The 21433-nt window shown below is 56.0% G+C and overlaps 1 protein-coding gene across 2 annotated transcripts in view; it reads right to left on the bottom strand.

Moving 5' to 3' along the window:
• The window catches only part of COL13A1 (collagen type XIII alpha 1 chain), a 139378-nt gene that overhangs the window by 39963 nt on the left and 77982 nt on the right, over positions 1 to 21433 (bottom strand). The window contains exons 10-16 of one of the 2 annotated variants that reach the window (XM_080640098.1): positions 19968 to 19994; positions 19845 to 19871; positions 18947 to 18973; positions 15921 to 15986; positions 12479 to 12586; positions 10124 to 10150; positions 9353 to 9388 (exon numbers count right to left, since the gene is read on the bottom strand). In XM_080640098.1, the coding sequence (XP_080496224.1) occupies positions 9353 to 9388; positions 10124 to 10150; positions 12479 to 12586; positions 15921 to 15986; positions 18947 to 18973; positions 19845 to 19871; positions 19968 to 19994 (318 nt within the window). The remainder of the gene's footprint in view (positions 1 to 9352; positions 9389 to 10123; positions 10151 to 12478; positions 12587 to 15920; positions 15987 to 18946; positions 18974 to 19844; positions 19872 to 19967; positions 19995 to 21433) is intronic. The other variant, XM_080640097.1, reaches the window with a different exon arrangement.

Below are 21433 nucleotides of genomic sequence, written 5' to 3'. Positions count from 1 at the left end.
TCCATGAGTTGAACCCCAACTGAAGCCCCAGGCAGGGCCCAGAATGCTGTGCAGCTACAGGTGACAACAGCCGGCCTGCTGCAGCTTCCTGTGTGTGAAGGCCAGCGCTGTGGGTGGCCATGCCCAAGCCCGTTCCCGGCCCAGCTTCCTCTCTCAGGCCAGCGGGCACAGACACAGGCCATGCTGCTGTTCCCACAGGCTTCAGGCAGAGGGGTAACCTGGTCCCACCTCAGCTGTCCTCACCCCCATCTCACCGAGGACAGAGATGCTTCTAACTCTGCTCCAGGACTGAGCACTCCCTGTACGTAAGCTGGACAATAACACTCCCTACTCAAAACAGCCACTGCCTGGCATTGACCGTGGAAAAGGGGCCAGGGTCCTGAGCATGGCGTTCCATCCTCGCTTCCTTCCCAGCCTCATCTCCTGATAGCCTGACATCTCTTACCTGCGTCCCTGAAAACACCACCCACTCTCATGACTTTCTGTTATTTCCTCAACACTCTATTCGTTGATGGTCACACACCATCTGCTCTGTGGAGCCTTTTGCTATGCCCAGGCCCCGCGCTGGCTCCTCAGTGCAGCAAGGATCACGTGCATTTGTAATCTGTGCACAAAGCCACGTCGGCCTGAGATGTTCACCTCCATTCTCTTGGGGACAAGTCTCTGAATTCTGCAAAAGGCTCAGAATTTTTAGCTCCAAACCCAGGAGCCCTTTCTCATCCTCACTTACCAGGACCCCTGCGCCACAGGCAGTGACCACAGCAGACAAGCCAGTGGCCCAGGTCTGCCCTGGCCACCAAATTCTGGGGAACCCCTCTTACGGGAAAGAGCAGAGAAAGGCATGGCCATTTACTGCATCTGCCATGTGTCCGGCACTGGGGTAAGGGCTTTTCATCTTTCTACTCACCGTCCAGGAATCTACTCCTGTGTGGGAGTGGATGTTACTCCTGCTTCACAGGAAAAGAAACTGTAGCTCAGAGAGGCCGGGTACGATTGTCAAGGTCATGCAGAGCAGGGATGTGAACATAGGTCTTTTGTCTGCCAAAACCCAGGTACCCATTTCTTCACCCCAGTGCCCATCCTCTGGGCTGGTGTTCTACCTGCTTCTGTTAAACACCCTCTGCAGGCTGAAAGCAGGCAATGTCCTCTCTGCTGGAGGGCCCTGGGCCTGTGCCCCACAGGCATGAAGAAGTCAGCCAGGCCTGTGAGGGCAGCTCTGCCCAGAGCCCTGGGGTGGGTCTTTAACCATAGACACCGAGAGAAAAGCGTGGGGCAGGGCCCTGCCGGCCAGTGCAGGTCTGCTATGTGGCCAGCAGAGGGCACCCCAGGACCTCGTCAGGAGTCTGGCAACAGGCCTCCAACCCCTTTTCAGGAGAACCAGCTGAGGCCCTGCTAACATGCCAATCAGCCCAAATGGGTTGACTTAGCCCCAAGGACATCATACAGAGTCCCTGGGGTGGGGTAGAGGTACAAGTGGGAGGTCAGCTTGGGGGTCCCTGGGTATCCAGGGATTTCCCATTTGTCCTGCCCTGCCCTGCCCCTGTCTTTCCCTCAATGCCCCAGCTTCCCCCTCCCACCTCCATGCTGAGGAGCTGATGGAGTCAGGAAAGGCTGGCTGTGTGACTCCAGATAAACCCCATTCCCGCTCCAGGTCCAGGATCCCCAGCTGCAAAGTGAGATTAGACTAGATGGTTCCCAGCCACTCCTGCTCCTCCATCTTTCTCCATCGCCCCCAGCCCTGCCTGTGGGAGACCCTTAGGAGGGAGAGAGGCCACGGCCAGGGAGGGGACACTGGGTCTGTTGGCAGGTACAGGACAAGGCTCCCTGGTGGAGGAGGTTAGCTCTGGGTAAAACTGCGGCTCTAGGAGGGCTCTCTGCCTTCTCCTCCTGCCCCCAAGAGACAGACAGCTTCCTGTGCCTCAGCAGGGAGGAGGGTGGGCTCCGGGCTCCTGTCTCCAGCCCCCACAGGAGCCTTGCAGAGCAGGAGGTGGGAGTGAGGGCTTCCGGCTAATTGGGCTTGTCTTCAGCCCATGTGGGTTTGTCTGTAAAGACACAACCATGCCCTCCAGAGAAATCCGGCCCCTTGGAGCCTCCTAAGGAGGCAGCCCTCCTCATTAGTGTGGCTGACCTTTGCCCCTTCCCTCCCTCCTGGGTCAAGTCTCTTAATTCTGCAAACGACTAAGGGTCCCTTGATCCCCATCTCAGGGCCTCCCTCACTCCCAGCCCTTTGCTGGGCAGGAAGCAGGGGTGCCCTCCGCTGACCCACCCTGTGGGCTCAGTCCACTCTCATCAGCCTCCTTTCTCCAGGGCCTGTCTCCAAGGGCGTGCCCCAGCCTGACCTCTGAACTGGGGACTGTGCTGTCCTAACAGAAAGCACTGGTTCCTGGACGGTGGCCAAGGTGAAAGAGGGGTGAGAGTCAGTGTCAAGGACTCGGGGTGGCTGTGGCAAGCATACTTGTCTGTAGGGAGGAGGCAGGGGTGGTGTTGCTGCAGCCAGCGCTCTGAGGAGGCCGATGCCTGTGCACACAGCTTTCCCTGGTGGCACGCCTCAGTGAGGGCACATCTAGAGGGCCCTTTCCTGGCTTTCTTCTTTTTTTATTTTTATTATTTATTGTCTAAAGTTTCACATATGTCTCCTCTTTCCCTGCTTGACCCCCTCCCCCCCGCAAGCCAACCTGGCTTTCTTCTTAAAAGTGTCCTTTTTAAAAGGTTTAAGTTTGGAATTGTGCTGAATTTAGACTTATTAACTCACCGGCTTATCTTAGGTGGGAAGGAGCTGTCATAGTCTGTTAAAGCCCCGGCCCCAATTTACCCTCTATCTTTGCCTTCCCAGGTCCTCCCAACGGGGAGCCTCTGGGTGGGTCTTAGCCACTGGGTCTGGGTGTCCTGCAGCTGGGGAGTGGGTGCCTGGGCATGACAAAGGCTCTTGCCCCAGGGGCACAGAGCACGGATGGCACAGGCTGCTGTGGGACCAGGCTTGTGACCCACAGGCGGCGCCGACCCACCACCTGGTTCTTTAACTGTGGTGCTGAGAACCAGTGCCTGATTGCGGGCCTGGAAGGGGTGGGTTCCATTCATCGTGGCTAAGAAAGCTCTGGGTGAGCACAGGTGGGGAGGGGGACGACCCTGTCCCAGTCAGGACTTCACAATGTCACTGACTCTCAGCTGGGCCCTGCCTGTGCTCCCACTGCAGCATCAATAGGTGCTCCATGCTGGTCCTTGCCTCCAGGTGTGAGGACCCATCCTTTACCCAGATGACAGGATGGAAGCGAGCTCCTTGGAGCACAAGCTGGCCATGCTCCTGTCCAGGAGGAGTGGCCTCTTAATTGGTGATTTACTGTTTGTGGAACAAGCGGGGCAGGGACTTGGCAAAAAAACGTAGTCTGGAAGGAGGTGGGGGGCTTCAAGGTCAGCTTCCCAGCCAAGCAAAGGTCAAGCCAGAGAAGCTTGGGGAGATGAATGGACCTCCCTAATGTGAGGCTCCTGCTGCAGCCCAGCGCTGGGTGGGGGGCCCTGGGCTGAGGCAACTCTACACACAGACTCTTTGTTCTCTGCAGGGAGGAGGAAGACCTGTCTGAGTGAGGAGTGGAGGGCTGGGGGGAGGCCAGCAGGCAGCTCTGGCCTCAGGCCTGGACCAGGGCCTTTTCCTGGGCTGGAAAATCCGGGTGAGGAGGGCCAATGTCTTTCTCTCACCTAAAGCGTTCCCAGGACTCCCTTCCTGGAAGAGGGCAGTTCAGTGCCCTGTTCCTGCTCTAGCAGCTCTGGGGCAGAGAGTCCTGGGACCACGGAAATGCCAGGCCCCCCGGTAATTGGGGCTGGCAGGAAGCGATCTGGGGAATTACCGGGTCAGGCGCCCCATCGAAGGCCAGGGCTTTGGAAGGGCCGCTGGCTTGTAATCTCGATTTGAGATCGGGTGATTTTGCAGTTAGTTCCAAAAAGAAAAGTCAGCTCTAATTAACCTGTGGACTTTGGAGTGCAGGAGCAATGGGGCCCAGAGAGCGGAGGCTGGGGCTGGGAACCTGCAGAATGGGAGCCCATCAGCCTCAGATCTGGAGCCCCTGTCTCAGCTCCCTGATCTGCCTTAATTTAAATGGCCTGGCTATCCCCACTGGGATTTCGTGGCTTTGAAAGAGTGCTGTCCCCATCCCAGAGGCTTCTGTATCTACCGCTTCCTCTGGACGAGGCACTCTGCCTGTAAGCCCGAGAGAAGCCTGCGGGTGCGCAGGTCCTCTGAGAGCCAGAGGGGCGCAGGAAGGTTCCGGAATAGCTGCAGTGCTGGGCTGAGCCAAGCTGCCTTCTCCTGGCTCTATCGGAATCCCCGGGACCATGCCAACTCCCTGCAGGAATCACTCAGGCGAAATCGGTGCCAGTGGAAAAAACACCACACTTCCTTGGTTCTTCGACTAAAATGCACCACGTACCCCATGCTTTCTGCCTTAGACGTAACACGTGCTGCTCACAGAGAGCTGGAGGCTCAGAGAAAGGCCCGAATCCAGCCACAACCTTTCCTCGCAAGAAGGAAACAGCTCAACACTCACCTCCTTTCTCCTAGTGGAGGGGGAACTGCCTACTGGAAATCCTGGCCCCCCCAGGGCTGTAAGACCCAGGTGGTAGTCATTCAGAGCAAGGCTTTAGGGTCAGACAGATCTGACCGCTTCCTGGCATGGACCTTCGAGGGTTCACCTTTGTGAACCTCAGTTTGTTCATCTGCCAATTGGGGATGAGAATAGAACGCACTCAGAGGGTTGTTATAAAGATCTAGTAAGTTGATGCGTGCCAAGCGCCTCATACACAAACTGGCATGTTGAAGAGGCCTCGTACCGTAGCTGTAATAATGCTAAGTACCATTCTACGGGAGTGTGTCCACCCACATGGCCCCTTGCTCTGACCGGCAGATCAGAAGGAACACATTCTCTCGTAGAGGAGCGGTGGGGAGGCTGGCGTGGCCGGAAAATGAGGACTGAGACGGGCGGGGTGGCTGAGCTTCCACTCCTTACACCCTCACCTCAGTGTCCTAGCCATCCAACCATAGGGCTCATGGGCCTGCTCCCCTGGGAGTCCCTGTTTCTGGGGAACCAGCAGCCTCCAGGAGGGGTGACTGCAGTTAGCAGCCGCTCTAGCACGAGGTTCTTGCATCCCGCCTCCTCTGGTCTGAAAACGCACAGCCCACAGTTGTGGAAGGGAGCGTGCGCTCAGCCACAGTCCTTCATGCAAACCCGGGGACTTAACACCCAGACCACCACCTGCGTCAGACGCACCCCCCTGCAGAGACAGACTGACCAGCTCCAATTGCTTAGAGATAAGCCCTCACCAGGTTTGTGATCCACATACAGTCTGACAATCCTCGTCAATCCTCCCGAAAGAGAGCCAGGGTTGTAATGTTTTAAACACACTTTGCGTCTTGCAACATATTTAAAGGAGATTGGCGTCATAAATTTGGACCAAATAGGTACCACATGGGCGCACAACAATACTCGCAGTGTCTAGGCAGCGGGGCTGGCCCTGAGTGGGGCTGCGGCAGCACAGGGCCCGCTGGCCACATCGGGCTCAGGTCCCGAGGAGCTGGTGGACAGCCTGCCCTGCTGGCGGGCTGGCCTATGGGAGGCTGCCAGGTTGGGTCCAGTGGCTGGGGGGAGAGGGGGTGGATGGAGCTAATCATTAGCAAAGTTCATGGGCTGAGAAACATCTCTGCTGAGAGCTAAGTTCCACCCCATGTTGGAAGAGAGGCCTCCCCACATGGGTGTCACGTCGCTGGGGCACAACAATTGAAGCAGATGCAGAGGGTCTCTCAGTTACCCCACAGGTCCCCCTCACAGCCTGGCTCCTGTCCCAGCCCTGTGTTCCCACCTGGTAGCACTCGCTCTTCCCTGGGATGGGGAGCAAACTCGTCTCAGCACCTGCGATCAGGTGCCTCCTTACTGTGCCTTACTCCAAGCAGAGAGCAGAGAGGGGAGAAGAGAGTAACAGAGAAACGATGGGCAAAGGAAGGGTGCTTGAGGGAAGAGCCCTCTACTTCCAGGGAAACCACAGCGGACGGTGGTCTGTGCACAGCTGGCTCAGCCTGGGTGAGACCCCTGAGCAGAAACTCACTTCTGCACCAGGGTGAGAAGACTGGCCTCTGGACCTGGACTCATGAGACCTAGCTTCCAATTCCAGTGGACTGCTCACCAGCTGGCAGCCATGATAAGGACCGAGGAAGCTAGGGAGTGAAGGACCCTTGGCTGAACCAGAGACGTGAAGGATTATTGCACTTGTCCTTGGGCACTGGTCTCTTCATCTCAGAGTTCCAACGGGAGGCAAACTACCTGGACATGGCGATCAGAGGGGCTGGGCAGTGGTCAGGTGCTTGTAGCCTGCTGAGAGTTGCCTGACCTTGAGGAATGACCCCAAGTCAGTTGGGGGCGAGCCCTCTGCTGCTGGCCATCAGGCCCCAGTGCATACCCTCTGGGCTTTGTTGAAGTAACAACAGAACTAGAATCCCGGCACAGGGAGGGCCAGCCCAGACATGTGGGTGCTGAGACCACCTCGTGCTCCAGGAACACCTACTGACCAGACTCAAGGACAGGCTGGGAGAAGTGGAGGCCAGAGGAGCCTTCCAGAAGCCTGAGTGACATGAGAGGGACAGCTCCTGGCCCCCACGAAGTCTGCTCTGGGGAGAGACGGCTCAGGGCTGGGAGAGAGGCTCCGGCATGGAAGGGTACGCTCACAGCCCCTGCAGACTCCACAGAGGCCGCTGTGGAAGGGCAGAGGGGGTGGTCTGACAGAGAAAGGAAGGGTGAGGAGCAAGAGCCGAGCATGGAGAAGAAGGGCCTTCTCAGTTCCTCGTAGATCTAAAAGGGGTGACGCTTGTGCCTTGGCTAGGTGGCTTGGCTGGAGCTTCGTCCATATACTGAAAGGTCCTGGGTTCATTCCCCATCAGGACGCATATGAGAGGCAAGCAATTGATGTCTCTTTCTCACGTCTATATTTCTTCTCTCACATCTATGTCTCTCTCTCTCTCTCTTTCTCTCTTCCCCTTTCTCTAAAGATCAATGACCATGTCCTTGGCTGAGGATTAAAAAAAAAAAGTGGTGATGCTTGTCACAAGCCTGATGTAGGTGAAGAAAGACCTGATAAAGGCTCGAGGAGACCAATACTCCTTCCAAAGCCAGGGTCGCTCTCTATGGAGAATGGAGCCAACTCTGTCCCCAGGAAGCCGTAGTTTCCCTGAGCTGGAAGGATTTTAATCCTGTCTCCCATCTGATCTAGAAGCTGCTCAACACATGCCAGACCCTACCCGAACACCTCCGGTGACAGGGAGCTCCCTGCAAAGGTTCCCATCAGCACTCGCGTCAGCCCCTTCCATGCCGGAGCCTCTCTCCCAGCCCTGAGCCGTCTCTCCCCAGAGCAGACTTCCTGGGGGCCAGGAGCTGTCCCCTGTCAGCAGGACCACAGCGGTTTTCTTGCAAATGCAATGCAGTCAGGGTTGAATGATCTGTCCCACAGTCTGAGCCCAGGATGGCTGCCCTCAGGGGACCAAGGCCTCTATCATCATGATACTCCAGCCATAAGCCGAGTCCTCTTAGGACAACAATCCCCCAAGCTCCTTTCTGGACGAACCAGGCTCGCAGTTGGCAGGAGAATACAACATGGCCATGGTATGGATGCTGGCTGTGGGCATCGCCACGATCCTAGGGCAACCTCTGCCGGCCCCACAGTCTCTCTCTACCGCTTGAAAGAACTGGTGTGGCTGCTAATGGGAAAACCGACCTGCTCTGCACCAGGAGGCAGTAAATTTTGTGAGTCTGTGCGAGTGGATAGAGACAACCGCGGGGGCTATAATTTCCACTTCCTGACACAATGTAAATGTCTCAGTTTATGCAGAACTAATTACAGAACTCTCAGGTCTCGCCATCTCACCCACCAAACACCCATAAAATGATCCGGATTACGGAGTGTGCGGAATGAGCTTCTCAGGAGTGATTCTTCCATTTCCACCCCCCACCCCACCCCCGTGTGCCCCCCTTTCTGTCCTGCCTCTTTCCTTTCCCTGGATGTCTCTAGTCTAGAGGCTTCCCAGCCAGGGTCTGCAGGCCGGATGGGCTCCATGTAGCAGGTGGTTCCATGAGAAGGGCCCAGACCTGGACATGCAGCCTCATAGGGAGGTTTTAGGACCAGAGACGATGCAGGTCACATTGAAGAACAGCCTGGCAACATGGTGGGCATTCAATAAGGGGTGACTTCTATTAAGATTATTTTTGTTTTCATAGTTATTGTAAGGACTGCCACTGGGCCTTGGTTCAAACAGTTTCCCTGTCTAAAATGCCATTTCCCTTGAAATTTGCTGACCGAAGGACCCAGTGGTGGATTAAAAATGGCCACAAATGCTCTGCCACTCTTCCCAGAAGAAGTGGAAGCTGAGTCCCCTCCCGCCACCCACATGACTTGGCCATGTGACTTGCTTTGATTAATAGGACATCAGAAAATGTGATGCCAGTGCACTGGGACTTGCCCATTTTGAACACTGCCCGGGGCCTGCTGCACTATAAGGAAACCTGTCTAGTCCACAGGGGTGGCGGGGGGGGGGGGGCGGGGGCTGAGATGCCCAGCGGAGGGAGAACAGAGGCACCCCGCCCACAGCCAGCGCCAATCACCATGCATGTGGAGGTGGCCGTCTTGGCCTTTCCATCTGTCATGCAGTGTGAATGTGTGAATGAGCCCAGGGGAGACCAGCGGTACTCTCAGATGGCCAAGCCACAGAATCATGAGAAAGAAATGGTCATTTCAAGCCAGTATGTTTGGGATGGTTTGTTACACAGCAATAGATAACTGGCACACCTACCCATTCACCAGGACTGAGCTCATAGGCTGTCACCTCCCAGAAGACTTCCCAACTCCTGCCAACCTGGAATTAACCTCTCCACCACCCTGTATTCACAGCGCTTTGTGATGGCAGCAACCAGCACAGACAACCTTCACCAGGGTTATTTGTGTAGGAATCCCATCTCTCTGGCCTGTGAGCTGCCAGAGAGCAGGGCTGGGACCCTACCCCATTTCCCCAACCGTGCTCAACACGGAGCTCTGCCTGGAGAGCCTGAGGCGCCTCGGTACAGATACAGCCACCCAGGTTGGTGGGGGAGACTCTTCTGGGTCAGAGGTCCAGCTGGACCACTGATTTGCCCAAGGCCCTGTCCCCTCCTCAGCCTCCTGCTACCCCAAGTGGAGACAAGACCTCTGTCCAGACAACCTCACACACATTATGAAGCTCATGCTGGGTGAGTGTTTGTGCAAAATTATGTGTGTGTGCATCATGGTGAGATCCCACTTGAGTTATTGCTGTGGGGTGAGGTCTTCCCCTCCCTCCACGTCTTACCTTCCGGCCATGGTAGCCCTGGATCCCTGGGTCTCCCTGGTGGGGGGACGGGGAGACAAAGAGAAGATGGTTAGAGGGGTTTTCCTAAAGCCAAACTTCAGCTCCTGCTATTCCCCTCACATTCCCATTCCTCTTCCTCCCCATGTCTAAATCCTCCCGACCTCCACACGCAGCCAACCCTGGAACAATAACAGAGGCTGTTCTTCTCAGAACAAGTCAACTTGGCAGGAGACCTGAGTTTCAGTTTTGGTTCCACCACCGATTCTCTGTCGAAAACTTGGACCAGTCACTTTGCCCCGGGCCCTCAGCATCATTTGTAAAATGGTTGGGCTTTGCAGCTTCTCATCCTCAGAGCCCGAGGTTCCCTGCTTCAGAGGGAGAGTCTGTTTGACATCATGAGCTTCCAGATAAGGTTTCAGAAGAGACCAGATGACCCCGAAGGTCCCTTCTAGTCTGATCCCTTAGGAAACACTTTTATTGGGATGTTGCGACAGTGTCCTGGGCATCAACCCTGAGTTTCCAACCAGCCTATAAGCTCCTTGGAGGTGGGACCAGCCATAGGACTTGGTCAGCTGAGCACACAAATGGTCCATCCTTGTGGGACCCCAGCAGTTCCCAGGGGGCCAGTGGTTTGGAAGTGAGCCAAGCCTGATCCATCTCTCAGCTCAGCTCCCTCTCAGCTCCTTACGCAGAACCCTTCAGTACTGCCTGCCCCTCCTCCTGCAGGGAACTCTCCCACCCGTTCAGTGTATCACCCCAAAGGGCCCTCACCTTTGGTCCAGGAGGCCCAGGAAAGCCCTGCGGAAGCAAGAGAGAGGTGAGTGGAGGTGGGTTCCACAGGTAAAAAGTTGAGGTTAGTCATGTTTACAGGGGATGCTGGGGCAGAGCGGTGCTTGAAGAGCTCTAAAGGGCTTTGGATGTGCTAGAGAACAAATCAGAGGATCCTGGGAGGATGTCTGAAACCTGCTGAGGGCACATGGGGACACCAGGCTGGTGTCTCTCTCTGGAGCCATGTGGCGCCGTGGGCATCTTCTCTGTGCTTGCCCACTGGAAAATAGGTCAGTGGCATCATGTTAAGTTGACAGTGTGGTTTGGTCCAGATCCCCACCCGCCCACCTCCTAATTGGGACCCCTCCCTGGAAAGCCACCAGTCATGATTTTGCCTTTGGCCCTGCCAGCCTGCGGGGGAGCCCTTTGTCTCCGTCCCACCAGGCACTGAGACCATGGCAGCCCACAGTGGGGAGGTGGGGCGGGCCCAGGAGCCCGAGGGAGAGGCGAGGGAAGATGTGCTGTCTCCACGCAGGTGAGAGCGGGTCTGGATGGCAAACACGGGCTTCAGGAAACCCTGATGCCGGAGTCTGGGCTGTTTCAACTGGTTTAAAAACACTCTCTCTGTTTTTTTTTTTTTTTTTTTTCTTTATAAAAAACCTAACAAAGAAAACCATCTGGCTTGGGTTCAGTAAGGGGGAGCCCGATGTGTTTGGAGAGGCCAGCCAGCAAAGAAGTGGATTTTGAGCACTTTTTGGTTTCCCCAGCTTGGTTTGGTTCAATTCCCTAAATTTCACTTCCTTTCAGGTTTTCCATTTTCCCATCTAAAAAAGAAACTCATGAAAGTGAGACTAATCTCCTTCCCTGAGGTCCTAGGGGGAAATGATGGAAATATTTAAAATCTCTTGAGGGGGTCAAGCTGGGCAGGAGAGCCAAGCCCCCAGCAAGCTAGTTTCACACCGCTGTGCCCCGTTCTGGCCAAGCAGGTGCCGCTCAGCCGGAGCTGTTGCCCAGCCCAGGAGACCCCCACCCTGAGCCTCAGCATTGGCAGCTGGGACAGCTGAGGGGCTAGAGGTGAAGCCAAGTGACCCGGATGCGACTGTACTCATTGAGGGCCATTTGGCAGGGAGGTCATGACTCAGCAATTTCTCCTCGGCGGGGGCTCCATCCCAGTGACAATCAGGTGTGCAAACATTTAGGTTCAAGGATACAGATCGCAGAAGGGAACTCATTAACTGCTCTCTCAGGCCCAGCAGCCCTAAAACCCATGTAATGGGAGATGCCTGATGTGGAAAAGAGTGTGCTTTATGATGGCAAATGAAAAGGTAACGATATAAATGTTATTAGTCAGAACATTATCAACCTGGAAATGTTCAGGTGCAGATATATCTAAGGAGGAAAATGGAAGGACTCTCCAAAATGAGAATGATGGTGAACTCTGAATATGGGAAAAGAGACCATTTAAAACCTTTTCTTTGTCTATATCCCAAACTTTTCATGATAAATGTATGAGGTTTCAGTCGTAAGAAAGAAAACCAGGTTTGTTTGTGTGTTAGCCACCTGGGAAAACATTATTAAACAGACTTTGTCCTTCACCCTGTCCCTCCAGTAACAGATGCCATTAGTCTTAGCTCTGGATTGAGAACCCATTTTCTCCAAAGAAGTCCAGATGCCTGCTGGGTTATTCTCCTGCCCTGCTGCTTTCTTGCACTACATTGGGTTGAGAAACACCCAGGTCTTGGCCAGTGCTTGGGAAAGGGTGACTTGGTGGCCACTGGGCTTAAATAGTCACCTGTGTGTGGTCTTGCCTGGAGGTGGGGTGCTTGCTAGCCTCCCTGGGCCCATGCCAGTCCTCAGGCTTGATGCAGGGACCCCTGGCTGACCTGGCATCCAGCTGGTGGCTTAGAAGTGGGAAACCTGCACACACCAGAAAAGCCATGTTTGTTAGGAGTGCCAGCTGGTTGGACAACCCTCCATCAGAACTCACTGGCCCCAATTCAGGTTCTCCCAAGCCCAGGGGTCAGGGAATAGCCATCAGAGGTGGCCCTGGAGACTTTTTCCATTTCTGAAGAGCTGAGGGGTAGCCTGTCAGTGAGTTCCTGCCTAGAAAGCAATGGCTGGAGTTGAGGACATGGCCTCAGGAGGGGTGTTTTCAGAACCAGAGTGCGACAGGTGAGTGTGGCAGGGATGGGCAGCTCCTTGCACAGGCCACCCATGTGCAATGGCCTTGCCAAGATGCTTTGGCCATTCAGCTGGGACACAAGTTCCCATTGGTTATGCAAAGTTTGGATGCTTCCAGAGAATTCTTAGAACAAACCTTGGGAGAGGAGGCCATGGAGAGAGGAAGGGGGTACTTACAGGTGGCCCCATGGGCCCTGGCAGTCCTGGATGCCCCAGAGGTCCACTTGGTCCAGGGGGGCCTGGTGGCCCTGGTGGGCCTTGGATACCAGCCTGGCCCTGTTCACCCTGAGATTTGTGGAAACAAATGTTAGAGAGAGACCCCCAGGCTGCAGAGTGATTCCCACCCCAGTGCCATGCACCCGGTGAAGGCCTGCGTGGGCTCTGGTGGGGAGGCGGTGGTGGTGTGATGGTGAGGCTGCTGCGGTGGTGGCGTGATGGCGAGGCTGCTGTGGTGGTCACTACATGCAGGGACTGGTGGCAGCAAGGAGACGGCCAAGACATTGGGCCCCCAAGAGGAGGGGCTTCCAGGGAGGATTTGCTGGTCCCAGCATGACAGCCCTGTTGCGGTGGCAGAGGCAGAGGGGTGAGCGAGGTGACCCCTGGTGGAAGGTCTGCTCCCAGACTGGCCAGAGCGCCAGAGTTCCCTAGGCAGTCTGGGACCGGGGCCTGCCTCCGCTCCCGCCGTGTGGCAAGCCATGTCCTCCCTCTGCACCCTGGCCTCTCAGCCACCGAATGAGAACAGTGGTTCCTTCTTTCCTAATGCAGCTGTTTGTCATTTTTGATGATCTGGCCCAGAGGATCAAATCAGATCCTTAGGTCAGAGGTCATAGACTTTTGTTTGGCTCACTAAACAATTGGGCAAGAGATTTTAAGTAAAAAAAAAAAAAATTGGATTGATGGGTTCTGATGAAAAAACTGGGAGCCCTAGCAGCTAGGCCCACATTCCTGGGGGCAATCATGGACTGGGTGGAGGAATGGCGCCCCCTTCAGGTGGGGCATGAGTTCTCCAGTTGCATCAGGATGGGTGAGGGCCTTGGGAGGCAGGGGCAGCATCATGTTCCCTTAGGAGGAGGAGAGAGCCTGGGGCTGGGGACCAGTCAGAGTTATCCTAAGTGAGCTCTCCAGGGATGATCTTGGCTCAGGTCTTGTGACAAGGGGCCCATCCCTACAGACAGACTAACACAAAACAGCCCGTGGGGGAAGGTGTGGGAGCTCTAGGCTGGGCTGCAGGGGACGCAGGTAGCCTGAGTTCCAGGCCCGCCCACCCTGCTCAGGGGGATCTCCGCAAGCCTGTCTGACTCCTGCTTCCCTGTGTAAAAAGGGGAGCTGATGGTGCTTCCTGCAAACTCTATAGAGGGAAATGATGAGTATAAACAGGAGTGCACGACCTCAGGATGAGAACTGTAAGATTTTAGCAGCACCTGCTTGAGCCAGCTCTTGGCTGGGACATCCTAGGGCAGACGGCACCCGGCAGAGCTGCTCTGGGCCCTGGGCTTCATCCTGCCACACCCCGAGAAGCTGCTTGAGGGTGCTGAGTGCTCCCGGTGGAGGAGGCAGGTGCAGAAAAGGGTCACAGTCCCACTTTACAGAAAACAGGCTCAGGGAGGTTGAGTTCCCTGATCAAGGTCACATGAGAATTCAGGGGGAAGTCAGGACCCCAACTCGGAACTACAGACTATTCCTATTCATTCCAAATAAGCCCCCAGCAAACATTGCTCACCGTCCAACTTTCTACACTTTGGAAGTGACCTCCAACACCATCTGGTAAGCACATCATCTCTCTTATAAAGTGTCCTGTTTCAACTAATATTAGACCCAGTATTTAAGTATCTTACAGAGCCTATAAAATCAATATTGGTTTATTGATAGGAAATGGACAAACCTTTTTATGTCCCACCACGGCTGACAGGCCGAAGCTGCAGCAGGCAGAGCAGGGGCCGCTAAACCTCTCTCTCTGCATTGGAAACCAGGCCAGCGCAGCACAGAGAGTTCTGGCTCGCACACCCCTGGCTCTGGAAAAGGGAGGCAGTAACATGCCTGGGCCCCTCTCAATTTCTTCATCTGAAAGGTGGGGATGATGACAGTTGGACCGCCACTGGCGGCAGCCAGTGTGGGATTACATGAGGTGATCCATGTAGAATTCTTACGACAGTGCCTGGAGCCCGCGAGGACTCAACAAGTAGCACTAATGCAGCTAAGGCAGCTGAGGCCCGGAGGTGGCCGCTTGGGTTGAGGTGAATGGCCACTCTAAGAGCAAGGACCCAGCTCTCCCAGGGTGGAGTCTGGCACGGGTGGGAGTGGGTGACAGTGGGGTGGGCCTGGTGCTTCTCCGAGCTGCCAGCGGGCCCCCTGAATAGCCATGCTTGGGGTAAGCACTCAGAACACATGGAGGCTCTCGAGGATTTGGCTGGTGTAATGGGATACGCAGGCTCTGGTAACACACCCATCACGTGTCCCTCTGTATTTTTAGTTGTTAATTGGAGTGATTTTTTTCAGCCTTGTTCTATCAGGTGTCTGACATGCAGGCCTCTGTACTCCTGATGGTGGGAGTACAGATGGTGGTGCCAGGCCGTGCTGTCAGGCTTGCAGGGAGCATCTCCGAGCCCTGTCCCTTCCAGCATCCCTGTGGCCTTGGGGGTACCCCCTGCATAGTGTAAGGAAGGCTAGGGGTGTGGGTGGGAGCTGCGGGCTGCCTGGCCTAGAATCGAGCTGCAGTACCTTAGCCTAAACTCTGGGTCTGAGGTCTCTTGTTCTTTGTGGTGTGGTCCTACCCAGCCTCATTGGGTTAGTAAGGCAGGAAGAAGGAATCAGTTGCTCACAGTGATTACACCTGTTGATTGTGGGCTACATTCCCTCTGCAAACTCCCTCATTCCTCAAACTCAGGTTACAAGTGATCAGATGCTAAGCAATCTGCATTTCTAAATATAAAGGGTGTAGGGCCAACTGAGAGAGCCCTGGGTGAGTGGGGGTCTGAAGACCTGCTGCCAATTCCCATTCTGCCTCTTGCAGTTTGTGTGACCTTGGGCACAAATTCCCTTCTCTCTGAGCCTCAATTTAATTATAGCAATCAAACTGTGCTAGGAACTAGTCTAAGTACTTTGCATACACAGCAACCTGATGCAGTAGGAACTGTTATTAGCTTTATTTTACAAATGAGAAAGCTGAGGCACAGAAAGGTTAAGTAATTTGCCCCAAATCACACAGCTAGTAAGAGACAGAGAACCTGGGTCCTCTGCAATGTACTGTGTGACCTTGGCCAACTTACTTAACGTCTCTGAGCCTTGACTTCCTCATTTGAGAAATAAGGATGACCATGCCCGATTCGTAAAACTGTTGGGCGACTGAGATGAAATCAGGCCTGTGAAATGTGGGACACGGTGGCTGGCACCAGTGAAAGCTGTTGTGGTGGCTCCTGTGAGTAGTAATGGGCAGTGGGAGTTGGGGATCTGTGTGTCTCCGGGTCTATGGCATTGACCGGTCCATTTTTGTCTAGTTTAATTTAACCAAAAGAGAGTGAGGTTCTGTTTTCGTCTGCAGTCCCCGCTGGCCTCTCAGGCCCAGAGACTCACGGAGCCCCAGGGAGGCCACAGGAGGTCGGGACAAAGGGAAGGGGTCTACCTGGAAGGTCCGCCTTTTAATGACTGGGGGTGGAGCCAGTCGCACTGAATTGAGAAGAGGCAGCAGCTGAGGAGAAAGATGAGTTGGAAGGCCAGAGGGCAAAGGCCAAAGGTCGCAGGTGTTCAGGAGGATGCCAAAAGTCACCAGGAAGTCAGGGCGGCCAAGAGGGAACAGAGGAGAGATAGAGAGAAGAGAGATTAGCGAGTGTGAGGCACAGGGAGGGGAGGCATGGACCCAGCACTCTCCAGGCTTCGGGGGTGCAGTACTGAACTTTCCTTGGAGGGTACACCATCCCTTAAAGGAGGAGCGGCCCTTGGGGTGTTGGCCAGCAGCATCCCCCAACAGGGAGAGTGGTCCTCCTTGCCTGGGCCTGCCCTTGGTGGCCACGCTGGGCCAAAAAGCTGCCTGACACACAACCCAACATTGCACTGCTGGCCCACCCATTCTTGGTGGTGGACACGGGCTGCTGGGCTGAGGGCGGGAGACTCAGAGGCTCTGGTTACGTAGGAGCCACAGGACCAGCTAAATTGGTACTTGAAGCCAGGTTGGTGTGTGGCTGCCTCTGGGTGCTCTTTTTGGTTGAATGAGAAAGGCCGATGTCAGCGAATCTGGGGAGGTGGTCAAGGGCAGTGCCAAGCCCGGTTCCCGGGGGCTGAACCGACTGAGGGTGTGGCCAGTGTGGGCACAAGATAAGTGCTACTGAGGTCTCACCCTGGGCCTGGACGGCTTGGAAAGTAGAGGTTGGGCAAGGATGTCCAACCACTTGTTTGGGAGAGGCAACTTGCAATCACAGTATTGCATGTGACTTTCATTTCTGGAAAACCTTGCTGCTTTCCATCTCTCCACCCATGCAGCTGAGCACCCAGTGGCTCTAGGAAGTGGCTACCCAAGTTAAAACAAAGATGGCATCTAATCAACCTTTTGTTTTGAAAGCATTTTAACTCCCACGAGGCCCCTGGGATGAGTGTTAAGACCAGAGACCACCTGGGCTGAGAATGTGCCCAGCTGGGGGCTTGGGTGCCTAGTCATGGCCTTTCTAGGTCATGGCCTTCTTCCCGGGCAGCTGCCGCACCCAGAGCCCCACCCCCTCCCACCAGGGGCCTGAGGATGTGCAATGTTGGTCTCTGCGTCCAGGAGCCTCTCAGCAGAGCGGGGCCAGAGACCTTCGGGAAGAGAACCTACAAACCTTCAGGGTAATTATCTGGTTGGAGTGCAGAGCTGCTAGAGAGCCGCTTAGGTACTCCTGGGAGGGAAGGGGGAATGGAGGTGGTGAGACAGGGAAAGGGGGAGAGTGAGTGCCCGGGCCGCAGATACAGCTCCCCCGCTCCCCTGCTCCCTGTCCCAGGGGACTCCATCCCAACCTTCGCCCCTGCTCCCCTCCCTGCAGGTGCTACAGGCTGCAACAGAAGCAGGGACCAGCCTGGATCTCCCGGCATCTTGTGGATCTGGAGGCCTGCCACCCACCATGCCCGCAAACCCCCAATCAACCACTTGCCCTAGAAGCCCCCTGCTTTCCTACCCACTTCCAATGAACAGCAAGTGCCGCGGCCCGGCCCGCTCTCACCCCTGCCTGACCTGTACCCAACACTGCCATGGCCATAATGTTGTGTTTTGCTGTACCCGGTGGCCAAGGTGCTTCTGGAGGCTTCTGTCCCTGCCCTCTCCTTCCTCTTATGCTGGGTTTAGGGGCAGAGAGCCCTCTCCTGCCCCCACCCTCGTGTGTTCGCCCAGGTCTGGTGACATTCCCAAAGCGCCTGCAGTTGTGCTGTCTTCTGTGCAAGGCGAAGCTGTCTTTCTTTCGGGCAACATAACAATCCTGTGAGCCCATCGTTTCAAATAAACACAGCTGACCTTCTATTATTGTATCAGGATCAGGCTGGCCGGAACACAGGGCCCCTGCGTCTCTGGAGCACATGCCACTGACAGGCTGGCTCTGTCTGCATGGCTGCTGGCTTGCAGCCCCTGCCCAGGCCCAGCCCAACCTTGGCCTCAGCGCCAATCCCGCTGCTCATGTTCAAGGCTCCCGTGCCTTTTCCTGGCCCAGGAACCCAGGGGTAAGAGTCTGATTGGCAGGACTCTGCTAGCAAGTCCCTCCTGGTGGCCCTGCGGAGCCTGGTGCACTCTGAGTCTGGCTTGTGCTTGTCTCCACTCCCTCATCCCCCTGCCCGACAGGGGTGGGTGGCCAGTGAGCCACACCATGTTTGTGTTTCTGGGTACAATGAGCCTCAGGACAGGGGAATGGGCACTGAAAGATGCCTGCCCAGGTCTGAGAGTGGCAAGGCTGATCTACCAAATGAAGGGCATTTTCCAGGTCGCTGGGCCTCTCACTGGAGGAAGCAATGCATACTTTGGCCCTCCCGCCTCAAGAAGGGCTCTGCAGGTGCGGCTGGTGCACCGCTGCAGGCTTTGGGCTGTGCAGCCTGGGGGAGAGCCAGGACAAGGAAGGAGCTGGTGGGGGTGGGGGAGTGAGAGACCATCTCAGCCCCCAAATCCCCCACTCTGCTTGAGAAGAGCCCAACATCGCTTCTTCAAGAGGCAAAGCGAAGACTTCACCCTTGAATTGTACAATCCGCCCCCAGCTATCTTCTCCCATTGAGGCTGGGTCATCTGAAACAATGACTAACCCGAAAGTCCCTGTGATTTGGCCAGGAAGGCAGCCAGACATACACGCAGTCACACTCACACAGACGCACAGACTCGCACAAGTCACACGGCCTTTCGGAGGAGGCGATGGGCAGAGAGAAGCAGCTGGCACTCAGAGTCACGGATACACACCTGCTGGGAGACTCGCAACCCAGACAGCGTGGGGCAGATACACAGACACACATGGATGGGCGGATACGAGCTGGAGACCGGCTCCACACAAACTCGACTAATTACAGGCACACTCCGGGGCCAGGCAAACACTGCTACCCAGGGCCCCACTCTGGCTGCTGGCCGCATGGGGGTCGTATGCACCTATTCCCAAGCTCTAGGTGCTGGGGGCCCAGGGAGATGAGGCTAATCAGTTTTAGGGGTTCACTTACCCGGTGCGGGTATTCTCCACACTGACCCTGAGGGGAGGGTAAGGAGAGGAGGGTGTTAGGCACTGGCTGGTGGCTGTCCGTCAGGGGCACCTTAGGGCTTGTACACACCACGCACACTCATCACCCACCAGACCCCCTCTGGTCCTGGACTGAGCTCTCTGAGGTGGGAGAACTAACCTCCCTCCCCACCCCTCCCCTGACTGGCAGCATGGAAGAAACCCCAGGGCCTGTCTGGATGTGGCCCCATGGAGCCTGGACAGGACTCCACTGCCGTGTACCACTTGCCATGACACAGGCAGGAGCTGTGCTCCACACCTGGCTGGAGAGATCTTCCAAAAAGTTTGGCCCTCTGGGTGGGTCCACCCGATGCCTCTGCACGGCAAGGCAGGTGGTGGGCAACGAGGCCCTCAGAGACGCCTTCTCTGAGCTGGGGGTGCCAGGTCCCTGTGCCATCCACCTGGGCAAGCCCAGCAGAATCTCCATTAGAAATTCGGAGAGAGTGAATGTAGGGAGCCAGGCAGGGGCCAGACTAGTGTTTACACACTGACACCTCAAAATCCCAGCGGCTCCTGGAGGTGGGTCAGGAGACATGTGGGTGTGGCAGGTGGGAGGGGCTGAGGGAGAGGCTGAGGAGGGCCAGGCTTCAGGGCCAACCCTGACCACCCCCCCTCCCAACTCCCGACCCCAAGAACAGAGCGTGAACCAGAGCAGCTTCCCTTTTCTCTATTCTGTACCAGGCACCACGGGGGCTCCCTGGTTCTGATAAGAACTGAAGTTTAAAAATAACCACTCTGGACCTCTTCCTACCTGTTTTTGTGTGTGTGTGTGTGTGTGTGTGTGTGTGTGTGTGTGTGCCCTACCTGAGATGAAAATTCTAGAAAACCTCCATCAGGCTTACCTTTTCTCCTTTCTCTCCTTGGGGCCCCTATGAAGAGATGGAGAGGAGAGCGTTAGAAACTAGAGCGGAAAACACAGTGGCCCAAAGCCTCTCTGCGGGGGAACATTGGGGTGAGGTACCAACCGGCTGTCCTCGGGGACCGGCCAGGCCCTGTGGGGAGGAAACACACAGGTCAGTGGTTCACAGGAGGCCGGCCAGGGCGTGGCCCAGGCAGGGGTGGTGCTGGAAGCCGGGCTTCCAGGTGCTTCTCAGAATGCCCGGGGTCGCCAGGGCTGGGCCCCACCACCCACGCCTGGTCTTCCTGGGCCCGAGACGCTCCTGGGGTGTGGCCTGTACCCCACATCGCAGCATCTTCATCGTCAGTGGGCACGGCTAGCTGTGCCCTGTCCCCACCTGCATGGCCGAGAGGAATAGGTGCCAACCTCATTCATTCCTCCCACCATCATCTCTGGGCCCCTGGCTAGGAAGGAGGCTGCATTTACAGGTCAGGTGGGGCCCCGCCCCTGTGACGCCCCCCTCCCTCACGCCCATCTATTTTATGGCTTTGGAGGAATCTTTGGCCAAAGAGAGGAAGCGGGAATTTATGACTTAAGCCAGGTCCTGGGCCCCTTGGAGAAACAGGAGACCTTGGGATTTCCTTCCAGGGTATCTTGTCAAATCTACAGGGCTGAGAAAGGCGCCCAGGCTCAGGGTGGACCCACGTTCTCTGAGGACATAGCGTCTGGCTGGCTGTCAGGAGCCTGAGTGGAGCCCGTGTGGAGGCCTCCACGGCTGGTATGGAGGGAGTGGGAGGACAAGCACTTCTGGCTTTGAGGACCCACCCTGAGGCTGGCTTTCAGTATATGCTGAGCTCACACCCCACTGGCCCGTGAGAAAGGTGCTCACATCAGCTCCATCTCCCAGACGAGGCGAGGGAGACAAGGCTCAGCATGAGGTGGCATTGGGACGTGAGTCCAAGTCTGTCTGACCATCAGGGGCCAGCTGTTTCCACTCTGCCACGCTCTCTGAACTGGGCTCGACCTTGGGAGGCAGGGCCTGGGCTTTTAGACTTGGCTGAGCCCAGGCAGTGCCCCGGCTAGTGGGGCCTGAGGTCCCTTCCAGCCACCATCCCCAGGGCCTGTGGAACCCACCTGCTGGGCCCATCTCTTTGGGGCTTGACAAGCTCATGATTCCCAGGACAATCCTTCTGGGTGGAAGATGAGCCTTCCCTTGCTCCTGGCTGGCCAACTGGACCAACCGCTAGACTGGGAAAGTCCCAGGTTCATAGGGGGAGACAAGTGGCCTTTGGGGCAATCCATGTGGCACCCCAGCCCATATGGCTGACCAAGTGTTTAGTATCAAGATCCGCAGAATATGATGCATCTGGCAGGAACCAGACTGCAAGTGACCAGGCCAGAGAGAGGAGCCAGATGAAAGAGGGAGGGCCAGGGGCCAAGAAATAAACAAAGGTTCGGGATTACCCAGGCTCGCAGGAGTGAGTCAGACACCCCAAATGGTGGTCCCTGGGGCACTCGTAGTCCCAGAGGTATTTGCTTGATCCTGCACAGTTTTATTTCACTTAATTGCCAACATTTAAGAGCAAGGAGAGC

Source organism: Plecotus auritus (genome assembly GCF_963455305.1).
Source record: "Plecotus auritus genome assembly, chromosome: 9".
Classification (NCBI taxonomy): domain Eukaryota; kingdom Metazoa; phylum Chordata; class Mammalia; order Chiroptera; family Vespertilionidae; genus Plecotus; species Plecotus auritus.
This window is presented reverse-complemented; position numbering and strand designations above follow the sequence as displayed.